At 39.5% G+C, this 14,706-nt stretch overlaps 1 protein-coding gene across 13 annotated transcripts in view; it reads right to left on the bottom strand.

The window, feature by feature from the left end:
• Nucleotides 1-103: 103 nt before the first annotated feature.
• Nucleotides 104-14,706, bottom strand: part of LOC117608086 (RNA binding protein fox-1 homolog 2) — a 177,803-nt gene continuing 163,200 nt past the window's right edge. For 5 of the 13 annotated variants that reach the window (XM_076693438.1, XM_076693437.1, XM_034332657.2 and 2 more), the window contains 6 exons: nt 14,541-14,694; nt 13,097-13,160; nt 12,518-12,544; nt 7,084-7,250; nt 6,314-6,377; nt 104-6,224 (listed from right to left, as the gene is read on the bottom strand). In XM_076693438.1, coding sequence (XP_076549553.1) covers nt 6,180-6,224; nt 6,314-6,377; nt 7,084-7,250; nt 12,518-12,544; nt 13,097-13,160; nt 14,541-14,694 — 521 coding nt within the window. In that variant the 3' untranslated portion in view covers nt 104-6,179. Of the gene's footprint in view, nt 6,225-6,313; nt 6,378-6,518; nt 6,641-7,083; nt 7,251-11,533; nt 11,555-12,517; nt 12,545-13,096; nt 13,161-14,540; nt 14,695-14,706 lie in introns of all 13 variants that reach the window. The other 8 variants (XM_034332658.2, XM_034332656.2, XM_034332651.2 and 5 more) reach the window with 6 other exon arrangements.

Here is a 14,706-nt window from a genome sequence, read left to right on the forward strand (position 1 = left end):
AATAAGAACCTAACAACTGGTCCAGACTTACAAAATATCATCAAATCAGACAATGATAAAGGTGTTCCGTTATGACACCCCGTGTGTACTCCTATCATCAGTATTATTCTTTTTTTTTTTTTTTTATTCTTTTTCTTTTTTTGCAAACTAAAGTTATCTCGAGTTGATCGTATTCTCGTTCTCTCGTGTATGCACCTGAACGTTTCTTGCTTTCCTTGCGATTTTCCTTTCGAATTAACATCATCCCTGTGTCTGTTCTCGCGTATAATATTTACCGTAAATCGCTTACGTTTTATCCTGAAGAGGTAGACTCGCAATCGGAAACCAAGAAAAACGATTTCCCACAGGGCCCACCCGTTGCGAATCCGTTTACATCGGCGAGAGAAGCGAAGAAACAGGTGGCATTTAGCTGCTTACGATGTTCTCTATTCCTTTTTTTGTATTTTATCATTTTTTCATCTCAATATTCCCCCTCCAACCTTTACTACTACCTTTCATTATTATTCTTTTAACCCTTCCCCCGTGTGTCTCAACGAATCGCTTCATTTTAATCAATTTTACTCCTCCGATCGTCCTCCAAAGGTTCTCGTATTACAATGAATAAAATCGTGAATAAATCGGAGACCTCGGAGAACATTCTTTCCATGACGATTCGAAGAGGATCGATTACATCTTTCATCAAGTACAATACACGGACGCATCCCCCGTATCATCCACGCACGCATCACTAACAATTTACGACTTATTAACGCCCTAATGTCATGGAACATCCCTTATTTTTCTTTTACTAGGCGTCGCCTAGTACGCTAGGATATGTTGCTCGTAAAGATGTGTCGTTTTTTTTTTTTTTTTTTTTCACGTAAGTCATGTAAGTCATCTAGATTTACTTTTTTTTTTTTTAAAAATCCCGTTTACGGTACTGCTTTATAATAATTAATATATATCTCATATCATCGTATATTTATATGTATGTATAACGTTACGGTGCGTATCGGTCGTTATTGGATTATCTTACAATGCGAATTACCGCCAGCCGCTGGATTCGAATAAACGCGGGGAAATAAAAAATACGCGCGAAATTCAATAAGTGTTTCTTTCTTTTTTTTTTTCTTCTATTGAAAAGATTTTGATGTTTAAAGAGGACGCATCCAAACGACTGACGAACCAATCGAGCACGTTACAATCACGCATTTTGTACAATTAATTCTTGCTCGCTCAAGAAGAGAGAAGAAACTTGTTGTGCGCTGTTCAGACGCACCAAAAATCGATAGACGATAAACACGCGAAGCACTTGAACGAATTTATATCATAAATAAGCTGATCGCTAGTTAATCGAGAGGACTGGTATCTGACTTTTTCTAAGATTCAGAAACAGACGCTATTTTCTCTAATCTCTAATCCGTACCTGGCTAGACTCTAAGTTTCTCGAACGTTCCTTTGTACAGAATTCATCGGGTTATCCGTCGACTTTACTTGTTCTTTTGCCTTTTGATCCATGTACGGGGTGTTTCGTAAATTCATCAAACTTTGAATGTGCTTAGGTGAATTAATTATAGCTGGAGAAATCATTTTTTTTTCATAGCGAATGCGAATATAATAGTAAATATTTTTCTTATGGATAAGAACGTAACGATTTTTAGAAAAATATAGTAAATTGAATAGTCATCTTTTACGAAACACCCTACGTAAAATATTACAATATTCGAATGAAATGAACAATTAAATATGATAGAGATTTCGAGCGTATGGTCAGTCGGTTCGACGCGCAGCCGGAATGAATAAAAAGAAAAGAAATGGCAAAGAAAGCAAAGAAGATCGAAGACACAGTCGAAAATCATTGATAGGCCTGCGTACGGAATCGGAGAACACGCTGAAAGAACGATATCAAGAGTCAAGGAACAAGAAGAGGAGGAATCAATGGGGGAGGAGGGAAGTTGTGCACTCGTGACGAAGAATAAGACGATGGGTTCTCGCCTAGATTTGAGCTTCACTTACGCTAGCCACTAGTTGTAATAGCCTACCGATAAAGGTATTACGAGTAAAGTATAAATTGTAATTACAGTGTACAATATACAGGGATAGATCGTTCGTCCGATTTATTCGTTCCAACACCCTCGTTCCGCTAGGACGAACCATCTTGGCGTATCATTTCTAATATCAATATTATCCTCGAGCACTTACGTATAAGAAAAGAAAGCATTCGATCGAAGAAGAACGATGGTGTAGAACGAATGACGAGAGAAAAGGGTTGAGCCATCTTGATCAGTTGCAAAAGTAGAGGGCTAAAAACCATAACTATTTTTCTACCAACACGTCTCCGTTTTCATTGATCAATTTTTATTAAAAAAAAAATGTTTCTGTAACTCGGAAATAAATTTTCAGAAATGCGATGCTTTCTTTGGACTGATCAAGATGACACGACCCCTTAAGTTCAAAGAATTCCAAGAATCATCATCGATCATTTTATCCCAGCTTCCTCGCATTGGGATTGCAATTAATCACTAGTATCTTTCCTCTTCCGTTTACGGTCATTTGTAGTTTGCATTAAAATCTACGCTCGTTAATTTAAACGTTACAAGAATCATGAGTATGTCTGAGAATTGTTCGGCTTAGCTCTTAAAACAAGTTTTGTGCTGGTCGAAATCGTTTCATCGATCCCAAATTCATATTTACATGTACTGGCGCTCGCACACGCAAAACGAGAAAAAAAAAAACCATGAGAGTATGATTATTTTTATTTTTTATATCCTTTCACTGTCTCTTTTCCTAGCCTATATATATAACTATCCTAGCGATAGATTTACGAGTTAAAACGTATATAACCGATGACAGTGAACTAATCTGTCACGAACTATCTACGTAGAAAAGAAGAACGAACAGAAAAGAAAAAGAAAATAAAAAGTTGTGAAGAACATCTTTGTCATATTTGGCTATTTCACACACGACTCTTTTGTTGTGTAATTTTCCTCCTCTTACTCTTCCTTTTCATTTTCCAACCCCCCCGCCCCCAACGTTTTGTCACCTTCTTTTTCATTCCCGCCTCTCTGTTCTTTCTCGCACGCATTCTTTTTCATTCACACCTTTCCCCATTTATGCTTTCACATCGAATCATGCAACCACTTATCTATATATATATATATATATATTTATATATATATATTTATTCATTTATTCTATGTATATGTTTATTACGATAAATCTCCACTTAACTAGAACTTGTAACAGGGATTATTACTCACTCGGCTCAATGTGCGTACCATTTTCCCTTTTGCGTTTAACCCCCTGTTTCGGAGTACTTTATTCTTATGTCTCTCCGTGTGTGTATGTGTGTTGTTACTCGATTTTGCGAATCGTCAATGTGAAAGAAATTAACATGACCGATTTTCGTTACGTAGAAAGGGTAATCGTGGTGATCGAGAACGCGGTATCGAATCGAGGAACTTTAATTTTTGGACGAACCACCTGGGGGGTTGGTCCTTTAACCCTCCTTTGGATTAAACTTTCATTAATGTTGCAAGAGAAATTTAAATAATCGCTTGGGAAATTCAAAGAAGGGTTAAAATGAAAAATAAATCAGTCCATGGATAGAGAGAATTAAAGACTATTGTGCGAGGAACGTGAAGAATATTTCATGATTGAGTTTATCGAAGGTACAAGCGTTCTCGATCATTAGATTTGAGCTTCGTTAGGAATTTAATGAAATTCTACCATAGTTCTGGACGAAAATTATGGATAGCATAGGGATGATTTTTTTTTTGGTAGAGAAATTGGAATATTTGATTCAATATCTTGGATGGAGATTGTTTCTTTACAATTGCTGTGATTCTTTTTTATTATATCACAATTCCAACTCCTCCACCAAAAGCGATAAAAAAAAATAAGAGAGCAAAGAATCCCCGTCCAACTTGCTTCAACCTACAACTACGAAATTTGTTCAAATATATTCCTAAATAATCTTGATCACTGATTAAAGAAAATGCTGCCTCGTTCTACTTTCTATTGAAGCATGGACAAGATTACGAGTATTTAAAGAGGTTGCTTTGCCATAATCTTCATTAGAAATTAGTAGAAACACTTTTGACTAGATTCTATCTGTCAGAATCTGGCTGTATTGGCTCTGTTCAGGGTTCTCTCCTACTATTCTATGGTCATGGTTCGATTTTCAAATTTACTCATAAACACACATATACCCACACACACGCATACACTTATTTGGCATAGAAACCCTACCGGACACGCGTAACTGCCTCGCCGCTCTCGTCGCCTCTCTCTTAGCTACCTAACTAAACAAAAGAAGAAAACGAACGAAATGGTCTATCGTCTGTCGTGGGTCACCGATTATATCGACTAGTTGTACCCGGAAGTTCATCCAGTCGATACGAAAGAAGAGTTCCCTTTCCGGCAGCCATTTGCGACAACTTTCAATTCTCCCTGACTTGACCGTACACATCCGGTTTCTGTCTGAGAAAGTTCGACGAGTGGCTCGAGCGATCATTGATTTCTAAAGAAAAATAACGAATTAAAGTGATATATAAAAAAAAAAAATAAAATAGAAAATTATGAACAACTGGCTCGTATTCGAGACTCATATTCGCATATATCCGCTTCCCGATTTAATGAAATCAAATGAATTATGTACAAAATTCATCGTGTACAATTGTTTTTTTTTTTTATTACAGAGCTTTTCTTTATATGCAATTTAAAATGTACTCGCGATAAAACTTACCCCGAAACGCGTCTAAAAGTTACCTCCAACGAGACGTGCACGAGCAACGAATTGCATAATTACAATTGATTTCTAAAGAGATCAATTACCTATATCTATCTATCTACCTATTATATTTATATATATATATATATATGTATATACACACGTATATATACACGTACACCGGCTATATTCCATATATTCCTCCCTCCCTTTTTAAATATGAAATGGCTGCCGGTTTCGAACTCGAGACGAACAAGTCTGACGACGCGATGCCACGCTCCTTCGGAATTCCCATCGAACACTTCGAAAACGTTTCAAAACGAACCCTATCCGACTCTAATTGTTGCATTTACCTATTAACACCTCGATGGCCGTGTAATTTATAAATTTTGTTACCTTTAATAACTACACTCCAACGAGACGAGACAGTAAATGCGTAGAAATTCACGTGCTCGAAGCAGGCTCGGCTCGCAGTACACAAACCTCGACCGGAACGTTTGAAGAACTGAAAACAACTGAGCTATGACCCTTCGTCGAGCGCGCGAATTTGTAAACATACACTGACTCGTCTCGTTGAACGGATTATAAAAATTAATTATTCTCGAATAGCTTGTAAACTTGTAATATTACTATTATAATAAATGTTTAAAATTGAAAACGGGAGTTTTGGAATTTGGAAAACACCTACCCCTATTCCTAATAATCAGAGCTGCAATATATGATATAAAAAAATTGTTCTATTCTCACAGGGTTAAAGTGGCAAATGTTCTAGCCATCAAAGGGTTAACAGTATTCTTTCTCTAATGGAAGCAGGATGTTCGAATGTTTAGCATGTTCGAAAAGCTGAAATTCGATTTAACCGGTCCTCTTTGTCCCAGTAATTCGGTTTATCAATTTCCTCGTCTCTCCGCGTTTACCTCCCTCGATTATCGATCAGACAGGCCTGCCTTTCGAAACTTTGACGACGTTTCGAGCAAGCCTTTGTGTCATGTGGTTCGCAACCTCTGCCGAAAACTATCTCCAACTCTGAGCACGCTTTAAATCCATTCAAATTCAAAGCGTTCTTCGTATTATTCCAATTCCTTTGATCTTCCTGTTGCTTGTCGAACGCGTTCCCTTATTTTTCTTCCAATTGCCGGGAGACTCCTTTGTTCGTCATCCTTCGTCAACAATAGTAATCGTTTTGCCCGTTTTCGAATCTGTTCGAGCTGTGACTTAATCTGGATTTTTCTTTTTTTTTTTTCGACAATCATTTTTGTTTACAGAGAGTAATTTTTCTTTTTTGTTTCACGTCGAGAGCCACGTTGGTGCTAGCGTCAGCATGCGCGGAGAATCCAGGCATCGCTTCGTGGGAGGATCATGATCGATGGCGGATGAGGATGATGATTGTGTCGATTTATTCTGGTCATGTTTAGCTGAGTATAACGGTGTACTCTTGGAAGGCTCGTGCCTCGTTATCCTTCGAATCTTAATACGGCGTGAACCTGTTGTATCCACCCCTGTACACTGTCGCCTGAAAACAGACATTCAGTTTGTTAGTTAGAAGGAACCTGGAAACTTGAAAACCAAAGGATCAGGAAAAGAAACAGGAGTCTTATTTACCCCATAGCCGGCTACTGGTCCAATACCATGTCCAAGGTAGGGATCGGCGTATTCACGCCCGTAACTGGAAAGAGCAATGAATCAACATATTAAAATTTCATTTATTATATGAATCGTTTTAATGCACATAAATACAGTAGAAATGCATAAAGGTTTTCGTGTAACATGCACAAAATAGGATAATAAGACAAAAGGAGATACAAACGTTAGGACATGTCTCTATAGGTTTATAAAGGACTATCGGGGTTTTCGATAGGACTATCAAGGTGCATCTGGGTATCGGCGTATCTGCGACTTCTGATGACTCGACCACGTCGACCTGTTTGTCTGTAAGTAATGGACTTTTTATGTACATCTGTAGTATATTTTAATCATCCAATCACTGAAATTAATTAGCCCCTTACGGTACGAAATATTTATTTTCATCTGGAATACATTTTTAATGTTAGCATATCACTCAAGTGCAATGTAGACTTCTCTTAATTAAGTGTGCTTCTAGTCTTTGTAGAACCAGGAAGGGCCTAATGATTAAAGGAAACCTAAGGAAATTTAGTTTCTCTTAAACAGAAATTTGTTTAATTTCAAAATAATCTAGGTACATTTAATTCCCTCTTTCTTCTCGAGTATCAAAGTCTGCATATTATTTGTAGACTTATTGAAAAGACAGGACCGTAAGAGGCTGGCTAAAAGAAAAGTACAGAAAGTGAAGAACGAGGGATAAAAGCGAAAGGAGAGGTTGTACGACGAAGGGAAGCGAGAGTGGTGCTTACCCCGCGACTGCGGCATATCCTGCGACCGGTTGTGCCGCAGCTGCAGCTGCGCCGTATGCGCGCGCAGCTACTGCCGTGTAGGTCGCTGCAGCTGCGTAGGTGGCCTGCTGGGCCGTCGAGAGGGGTGTCTTCAGCAATGGTGACGCTGCAGCTGCTGCTGCCGCGGCCTGAAACACGAACCATGACCCGCCATGCAAGGCTCAAGCAAGCTCCAAGACAGACCAGACAAGGGTGTCCTAGCTGGAAGGATAACGCTACCATACGCGCCCTCTTCCACTTTCCGAAAAGGTCCTTGCACGTTTAAGAGAAATTGCAATTGAAAGGATATGATCCGAGGTCGAAAGAGCTTTCGTTCGTATACGGAGGGTTAATTGGAGACTGATAAATGACTGCTTCGATGGTCAGTTGGGGTATTTAATAAGAGATGTTATTCAGGTATTTAGGATGGTAAGGAATTCGTGTTCAAGTTTCAGGATCTTCATACTAGAAGGGTCAATTAGAAACTAATTAGACACTTTAACGGTCAGTTAGGTATGTTAAGGAGCTTGTGTTCCTTAAGTTTCAGAATCTTAAGACTGGAAGGGTGGAATGGAAATTTAATGGACGCTTTGATGGTCAGTTGGGTTACTTAACCAGAGATGATTGATGTTGTACAAATTGGGGTATCAAGGATGTTGGAACAGAAATTTTTATGATATTGTGCAGGGGTCGAAAATGGCAATAATTTCGACTACTCTAACTTTCTACTTTTTATTCCATTTCTTTTTTATTATGTCGTGCAAGGACCCTTAGAAACGCGTTTGTACGGTACATCGACGAAACAGCGACGTATTCAACCCTCTAAAATTTCATTTATTTTTTTTGTTTGCAAAATTGACGAAACTTTGATACTTGGAACGATACTCGGGAGTCCGCACGCGTTGTTTCGTCGACGCACGATGGTGTGCAGGTAATTAAAAAGTTTCGAGCACTCAGCTAAAATGTGGTTTCTCGAAGCTACTGTTTGTTGTTCGATCAAAAAAAAAGCATCAGGAGAATGTGCTTTATGTACAAAAGATGATGCGGAAATGATACAGTTTGCTCGTTAATATTCATTCATCGGTTCATCGACGATGATATTTCATGTGTGGTTAGCTACTAAAGGCACAAAGAACGCGTGTGTTGAAGAACGTTAAAAAAAAAAAAAAAACTATCACGTCCCTTCATTTATCTTGTCTATGTTCAACAATGAGAGAGAATCGTTGAATAAAACCTTCTACACGATGGGAAATGGCGAAGAAACAGTTACACAGGATTACAGGGAAATTCGCGTACAAAGGGAAGGGAAATTAGATACGAAGAGCAATTTAGCGGCGAGATGATAACCGCTTAAGATAAGTCCCGAACGTGGAAAGCATCGATGTTCATGTCGAGATTAAGATATATCCCTGGAGGATACCATTTATTGTGGAAAGGAAACGCGAAATCTACGTGCATGCATCTACGGTGCAATTGTATCAGCTAAAAGATATCTTTTTCGTTTATCGTATCACGCTACACCAAGAATTTTTTCTTCTCCAACATTTCAGGCAACTCTTTTGCAAAGGAGAATCCTTGAATTCTAGCGATTTTCACGGGATTACGAATTGAAACGGGGCTGAACTGTGTCACCTACCCTGCAGAACACTGAAGAACGCCGAAATTAAAGTTACCTTTTTACTCCGTCGCTGGTTTTATTAAACCTCTCCCTAATCCCGAAATTACATTATCCCGGAGTAAGAAAGCCTTTCGCGAACGAAATCCTCGCAATCGACTTCGCGGAGAAATGTGGAAAATTGCTTGAGAAATCTGGTGATATCAAGGTGAAGAGGATATTTTATAGAGTACTTCTTTTCACGATGCTCTATGGTAAAGAAAGGGCTGATGTTGCGAGGGATAATTAGCCAGATGGCTGAATTAATGCAAATTAAATCTCTTTATCGTGGTCGTGCTTCAAGATTAAACCAGCTCTGGAGAATTACTAAGAAAAAAAAGAAACTCGCATGGATATTTTCTTCAGAGCAATCAGAGAATCCTAAGAATTTTGCGAAATACAGAGTAATTTTTTCGTGAGCTGTCTTACAAAATGTTTCTTCGACTGTGAAAAGCTTTCTTCCGGAACAAGGAAACATTTTTCAGAAGGAAATGATTAATGATTTCCTTCCCTAGGAAATTCGTTTTCTTTTTCTCTTGTCAAGTATCGAGCAATCTTTCCATATATCGTTGTGCAATGATCAAGATTACGATCGCTAAAGGAAATTTTAAATAAAAATAAAATCTTTGAAAGTCTTTTACACGTGATAGTCAATTTCAGCGTGGTTAAAAAGCACTCTTCCAGTAGGGGTCAATTAACTCTCGGTTATTTTACCGAGAGAACGGAAGAACGGAAGCTACCGTTACAGCGTCTATCCTGTCGCTTCCTCCTGATATCGTTTCCCTTTTTTTCCGCCGTATTTCCGGCTCCTTCGTGCGGGCAAGCTCTACCGTGAAATGGTGAAACCGCAACGCGGATCCCTGCGTTTACACCGGCTCGCTTCACGGGTCAGATGTTACGCTAACGATCTCCCCTCGACTTCGTAACCTTTCGTCGACGGCAACGAAAACGTGACTCGATAATTGCTCTCTTTCGTACTGCGTCCGTTGGTGTTCCACCAATTTTCCGATTCGTTCGAGCGAAAAAGGAAATTAAAGCCGAAGAATCGCGATGGCTTAGAAAAGAACTTCGATTAAAATACGATGCCCTCGATAAAAATAAAAAAATCGGGACAGAAATTAGCACAAGAACGGGACACCCTTAAAAAAGGGGAGTTAATCTTTTTTACCGGAAGATAAAATCGTTAACGAGGCGCATCGAAGACGGAAGCGGCACGAAATACCTGGAATGAAGCTGTCGGACGCGCGAAATGACGCGACGTTGATTTATGAAGGCTTACGATGGCTCGTACAGTTTCCACGGCTTGCTAGATCGTTCCCAGGGAGCTCGTAAATTCACCAGGAGGAACTACGTGGCCAGTTTCGTGTGCCGGGTCAAGACAAGCCTCGAACCGGAAGAGGGATTCGAGCCGGTGGTGCGAGTTCGCGCGGAAATTAGACGCGGAAAATTCCGTGGTCTCGATTCGATGCACGTGCTACCTCAGGAAATTTATGACATTATGTTTCACCTTCGTATCTATCGTAAATTGCTTCAACAGTTCATATCAGATATATACTTTATCCATGAATAAATGATTTTTTTCCTTCATTCCACGATGATTGATTATCATGGATAATTAATTTCTCGTATAACTTTCGAACTTCGAGCTGCGGTTTTCCTGGTTATAATAAGTTTCGAGGTAATTTCATAAGCAAACTTACGCTCGCCGCTAATTACTCAACGCTTGCCGATGTACACTTGCGTGCATCGATGGTTTTCTTCGATTCAAAGAAGGATCCGCCTACTATTCGTTTGATTGGCTCTCGTGACTCGGGTGAAAGGTAGGAGGCGTGGTTAAATTGCCGACGCGAGTCGAACTCTGCCGAAACAGAGCGAATGGTAAAAGGTTCTTTTCTCTACTCCTCCACTTAATCGAGAAAAACTATCTATGCACGCGATCGTACTCACGGTCTAAAGCCTAAGTTATATTGGTATACCGATGTAACTAAAGCTTAAGACCTAGTGTTTAGGCGAGATCTGGATTAGGTTGCCGACGGAACTAATTCCATAGAAGGGTGAATCTGCCGCCGAAAGAGTGAAAGGGGCGAGAATTAAGAGCAATTCTAAACTAACTAAACAACTTTCTCTAAAATACTCAACCGAGTGCTCAACGATCGCTGTACTTTTCTGAATCTTCGTGTCAGTTGACGATAAAGAAAAGAAATCGGAATAGAAGAAGAGAATCTGTAGGATGTTGCGATTAAGAATCTTCTTCTCAATGAAAATTACCTGCTCTTAAAAATACGGTCGCGTTTCTCTACTTGAAAGCGATCAATTGAAAGTTGGAAACAAAATAAAAGAAATACCGAAAAAAATCACTCTCTAACAGTATCAAGTAAAAACGAAAAAGGAGATGAAACAAAATACTACCAATTGCATGCTGTTTACAACCGTCGCAAAGAACACACTCGGGAAACGAAAAAAGCGTAGAACAGAGGAAGCGTATATAAATATAGAACTGCAACGACACCGCAGTTTATTACTGTAAAGGGTAAACAGACCAAGAGTAATAATAAAAATGAAATATTTAACGAAGGAAGAAAAGAAAAGTATGTATAATAGATGATCAGGCAAATCTCGACGATCGGTGAGCACTCCTGGTTGGCTGGTTCGAACAAGAAACCAGCAAGAAGACAGGAGAATAAATAGAGGTAATAATAAAAAAAGGGGTGTTGGGGGATAAAAAACAGACAAACAACGGGCGAAGAAAATTCACGGGCGGACCCTTAAAATTCCTACCTCCAGGGCGGGTGCTTTAGCCTGAAACACAAACGGCATACCTGAAAAGAAATTCGGCCAGATCGTGTGGGGTGCGGGAATTAGAGGGTTCGTGTGTTTCTTACAGTCATGATTTATGTTACCTTTCATTTTCTCTCTGGACACGGGTAGATTTATTGTGTATTGATTTGAAGGTAAGGAAATATCGAAGGGGTGAGAAAAGAAGGGCGCGAATGATTAGGCGACAAAATGCAACAAGATGCTGCATGATTTTGTGATGCAACAGGGTGCACAATGAACGTTAGAAAGGTAGACGTTCCCTTGAATTTTAAAAATAATGTACATATATTTCTGTTTCAAGTACAGGTATTAATAAATAAAAAATCAAGGAAACGTCATTTGTTAAAATAGAAATGGTAGAGGATTTTGTTGAAATTGAATGAAAATTTATGTGTAACAGATTGAACGTGTGAAAACAAACAGTAGGGTATCTCAGAGAACCATTATTCGCAATAATTGCAAAAGAACAGAGTTTGTTCACAAAATTTGAATATGCTCGCAAATTTCCTATTAAACTTTTGGTGCATTTCATTTCCGGCGTGACACGAGGTCGAAACACGAGAACACCCCTTGAAATGAACGCGGTACGTTCGAAATTAATTTTCATTCCGACTAAAAGGTGAATCGAGCATAGCGGGATGTCGGACGAGGCTGATAAAAACGATAGCTGTCGTTACTTCTCTCTGTTTCCCTATGTCTCTGCTCTTTTGCAATTCTTTCCTTCTTTTTTCGACCGCTCGAACGAGAGATTCACCGGGAATGTTTTCGTGAAACTCGCGGAGGGGTGCAAAAAAAAAGAGAGGAAAGGGAGGAAAAACGGACGAACAGACGAGCGAGAGTGACGACAGATGAAAGAACGTAGAAACGAGATAGGAATGGCGTTAATTGTTATCGGTCTCTCTGCGTTTCACGTGTGTGCAAGCCTGGAAAAACGTGTCAACTAACGTCAGCTGTTGCTTGAGGCCATTCCAGCTAAACGGGTCCGGAACAGTAGCAGACTTTAGTCAATATTTCTCTGCCTTCTTTTCTTTTTGCTGTATGTTTCTTTTTTCTCTTCTATATCTTTTCTTCTCGTTAATTTCGCTTACGTTCGTTTCGTTTTCTGAACGCAGCGTGCTCTGTTCCCTTAGCTACTGAGCGTCGATTTGCGATGCTTCTTGAAATTAGGTCAAGTATCTTTATTCGTTCCCCTGTTAAAACTTATCCGATCCTGTTTTGCTTTCGTACTATTACTAACAGACATTATATAAATTAATTAACCACAAAGTTTTGAACGTGGGAAGCTTTTCCACTTAGAATTTAAACTTTGAAATTCGTAATTCAATAATGAAATTTTATATGAAATCCAAGCAATGATCGAACCAGTTCGTTTACTGTACCTGGAAAGGTGATCGATTGAACGCGTCGACGTTTCAATCTAGTAGTTCTATTTAATTAAAAACTCATTCGTCGTCGGTTCGCTTTTCGGAAACAGAGCACTGGTGACAATTTTCGGCGGGAAATCAAGTAAATGCTGTGCCTCACCTGTAGCCTGTAGTTAGGATCCTGCGTCGCTGCATGTGCTGCTAGGAAGGGGTCGTAATAAACGCTGCAAAATAAAAATTACACATGTGAATGACATGTTTCTTAAATTCAGGATTGCAATTAACCGAAGGATTAACAAACAGAACTGTATCCGGGAAATTTCAATGCACCCATCGCCTGACAGCATCGAAGGATTTTAATTTAACTTTCTGACTTCAATGACCAGCAATATTCGCGATAATACGATTGCTTCTGATTTAAAATATTTGCTTTTCACGTGATTAATGATACATTTTGAAATGCCGAACTAGGACACCAGAAGTGGATCACATTACAGACGTGAGATTACAGTTACTCGTCCATCATTTTTACTCTCCGTTGGGTTTACTCGTCACTGGGTTGTTATCTACGATTTCAGCAAAGTGAACGAAAATTCATAAATCACGGCTCGCGCGTTCCGCCCTTCCACTGAATCGCGTCAGGATGATCGGTGAACCCTGCGCCAGGAAAACGAACGATTTTAACGGGTTCGTGCATCGATGAATCGTAAAACTAACAGCTAACGTTATTCCTGAACGATAAAGTTCACGGTTGATCGATGAGGTAACACACGATACATCGCCTCTTTTATTTCATTCTCACCACGAACAATTAATTAACAAACAGTTATATATATACAATTAAATTGGATTTTCTATTTTAACCTTCTATAACCCTTTTCATATTTTTTGTTTTAATTACCGATCATCGTGAATCACCGATTACAAGAAGGACATCATTATCGCTGAAAGAAGCTTGTCTACGTTAACTGAAAAGGCCGTGGATCGTAAAAATCAATGTATAAATCGTGCTTCACAGAAAGGTTAGATCGGTGCATGCGGGTGCAAAGATTTCGACAGGCAGGTTAACGAGCAAGGCACGTGCAGCAAATGCAACGGGGTTACTCGACGTGTGTTGATTTTCGATGACACTCGATGATCCTCGCGTCACGTCGACAAATTGGCGGAATTTCTCTTCCTTCTCTGAAACGAACTCGACGATACGTGAAATCATCAGCAACAAAGATCAAAAAAAAAAAAAGAAGAACGTAAATTTCCGTTCTGAAGATTGTGGCGCTTACGTCGAAGAACAATTTCTTTTCGAGTTTCCATTAAAAAGTTGATATACAAAAATTTAGGTTAACAGAACTTGATTTTATATACACGAGAGAAATGATTCTACGATACAGTTTCAATTTGTATTCGTTTAACGTTCTTGACGCTATGAAGTTTGCAAAATTTTTTCGACCACTATTTAAATAATTCTAGAAATTGCAATAGGAGCTTCAAGAATATAATCGAAAATAGATCGACCATCAAACGCTCGAGTAACCCGTTGACATTAAAGAACATTCATCGAGAAGTGCGTTGTGCATAAACGGCGCACAACGTGGTCGTCTACTTACGCTGGTGCAAAGGGATGCAGGGCCGTGGCTGCAGCTGCAGCTGCAAGTGGCCCCGGGTTCCTAGCGAGGGCCAATGCCGCTGCACTTGTCGGGAAAGCCGCCCTCGCAGCTCCTACCCTTCCTCGTTGGATGGCGACTCCTCTCAGTGCCGCGGCTGTAACAACAC

Source organism: Osmia lignaria, chromosome 3 (genome assembly GCF_051020975.1).
Source record: "Osmia lignaria lignaria isolate PbOS001 chromosome 3, iyOsmLign1, whole genome shotgun sequence".
NCBI classification, from domain to species: Eukaryota; Metazoa; Arthropoda; class Insecta; order Hymenoptera; family Megachilidae; genus Osmia; species Osmia lignaria.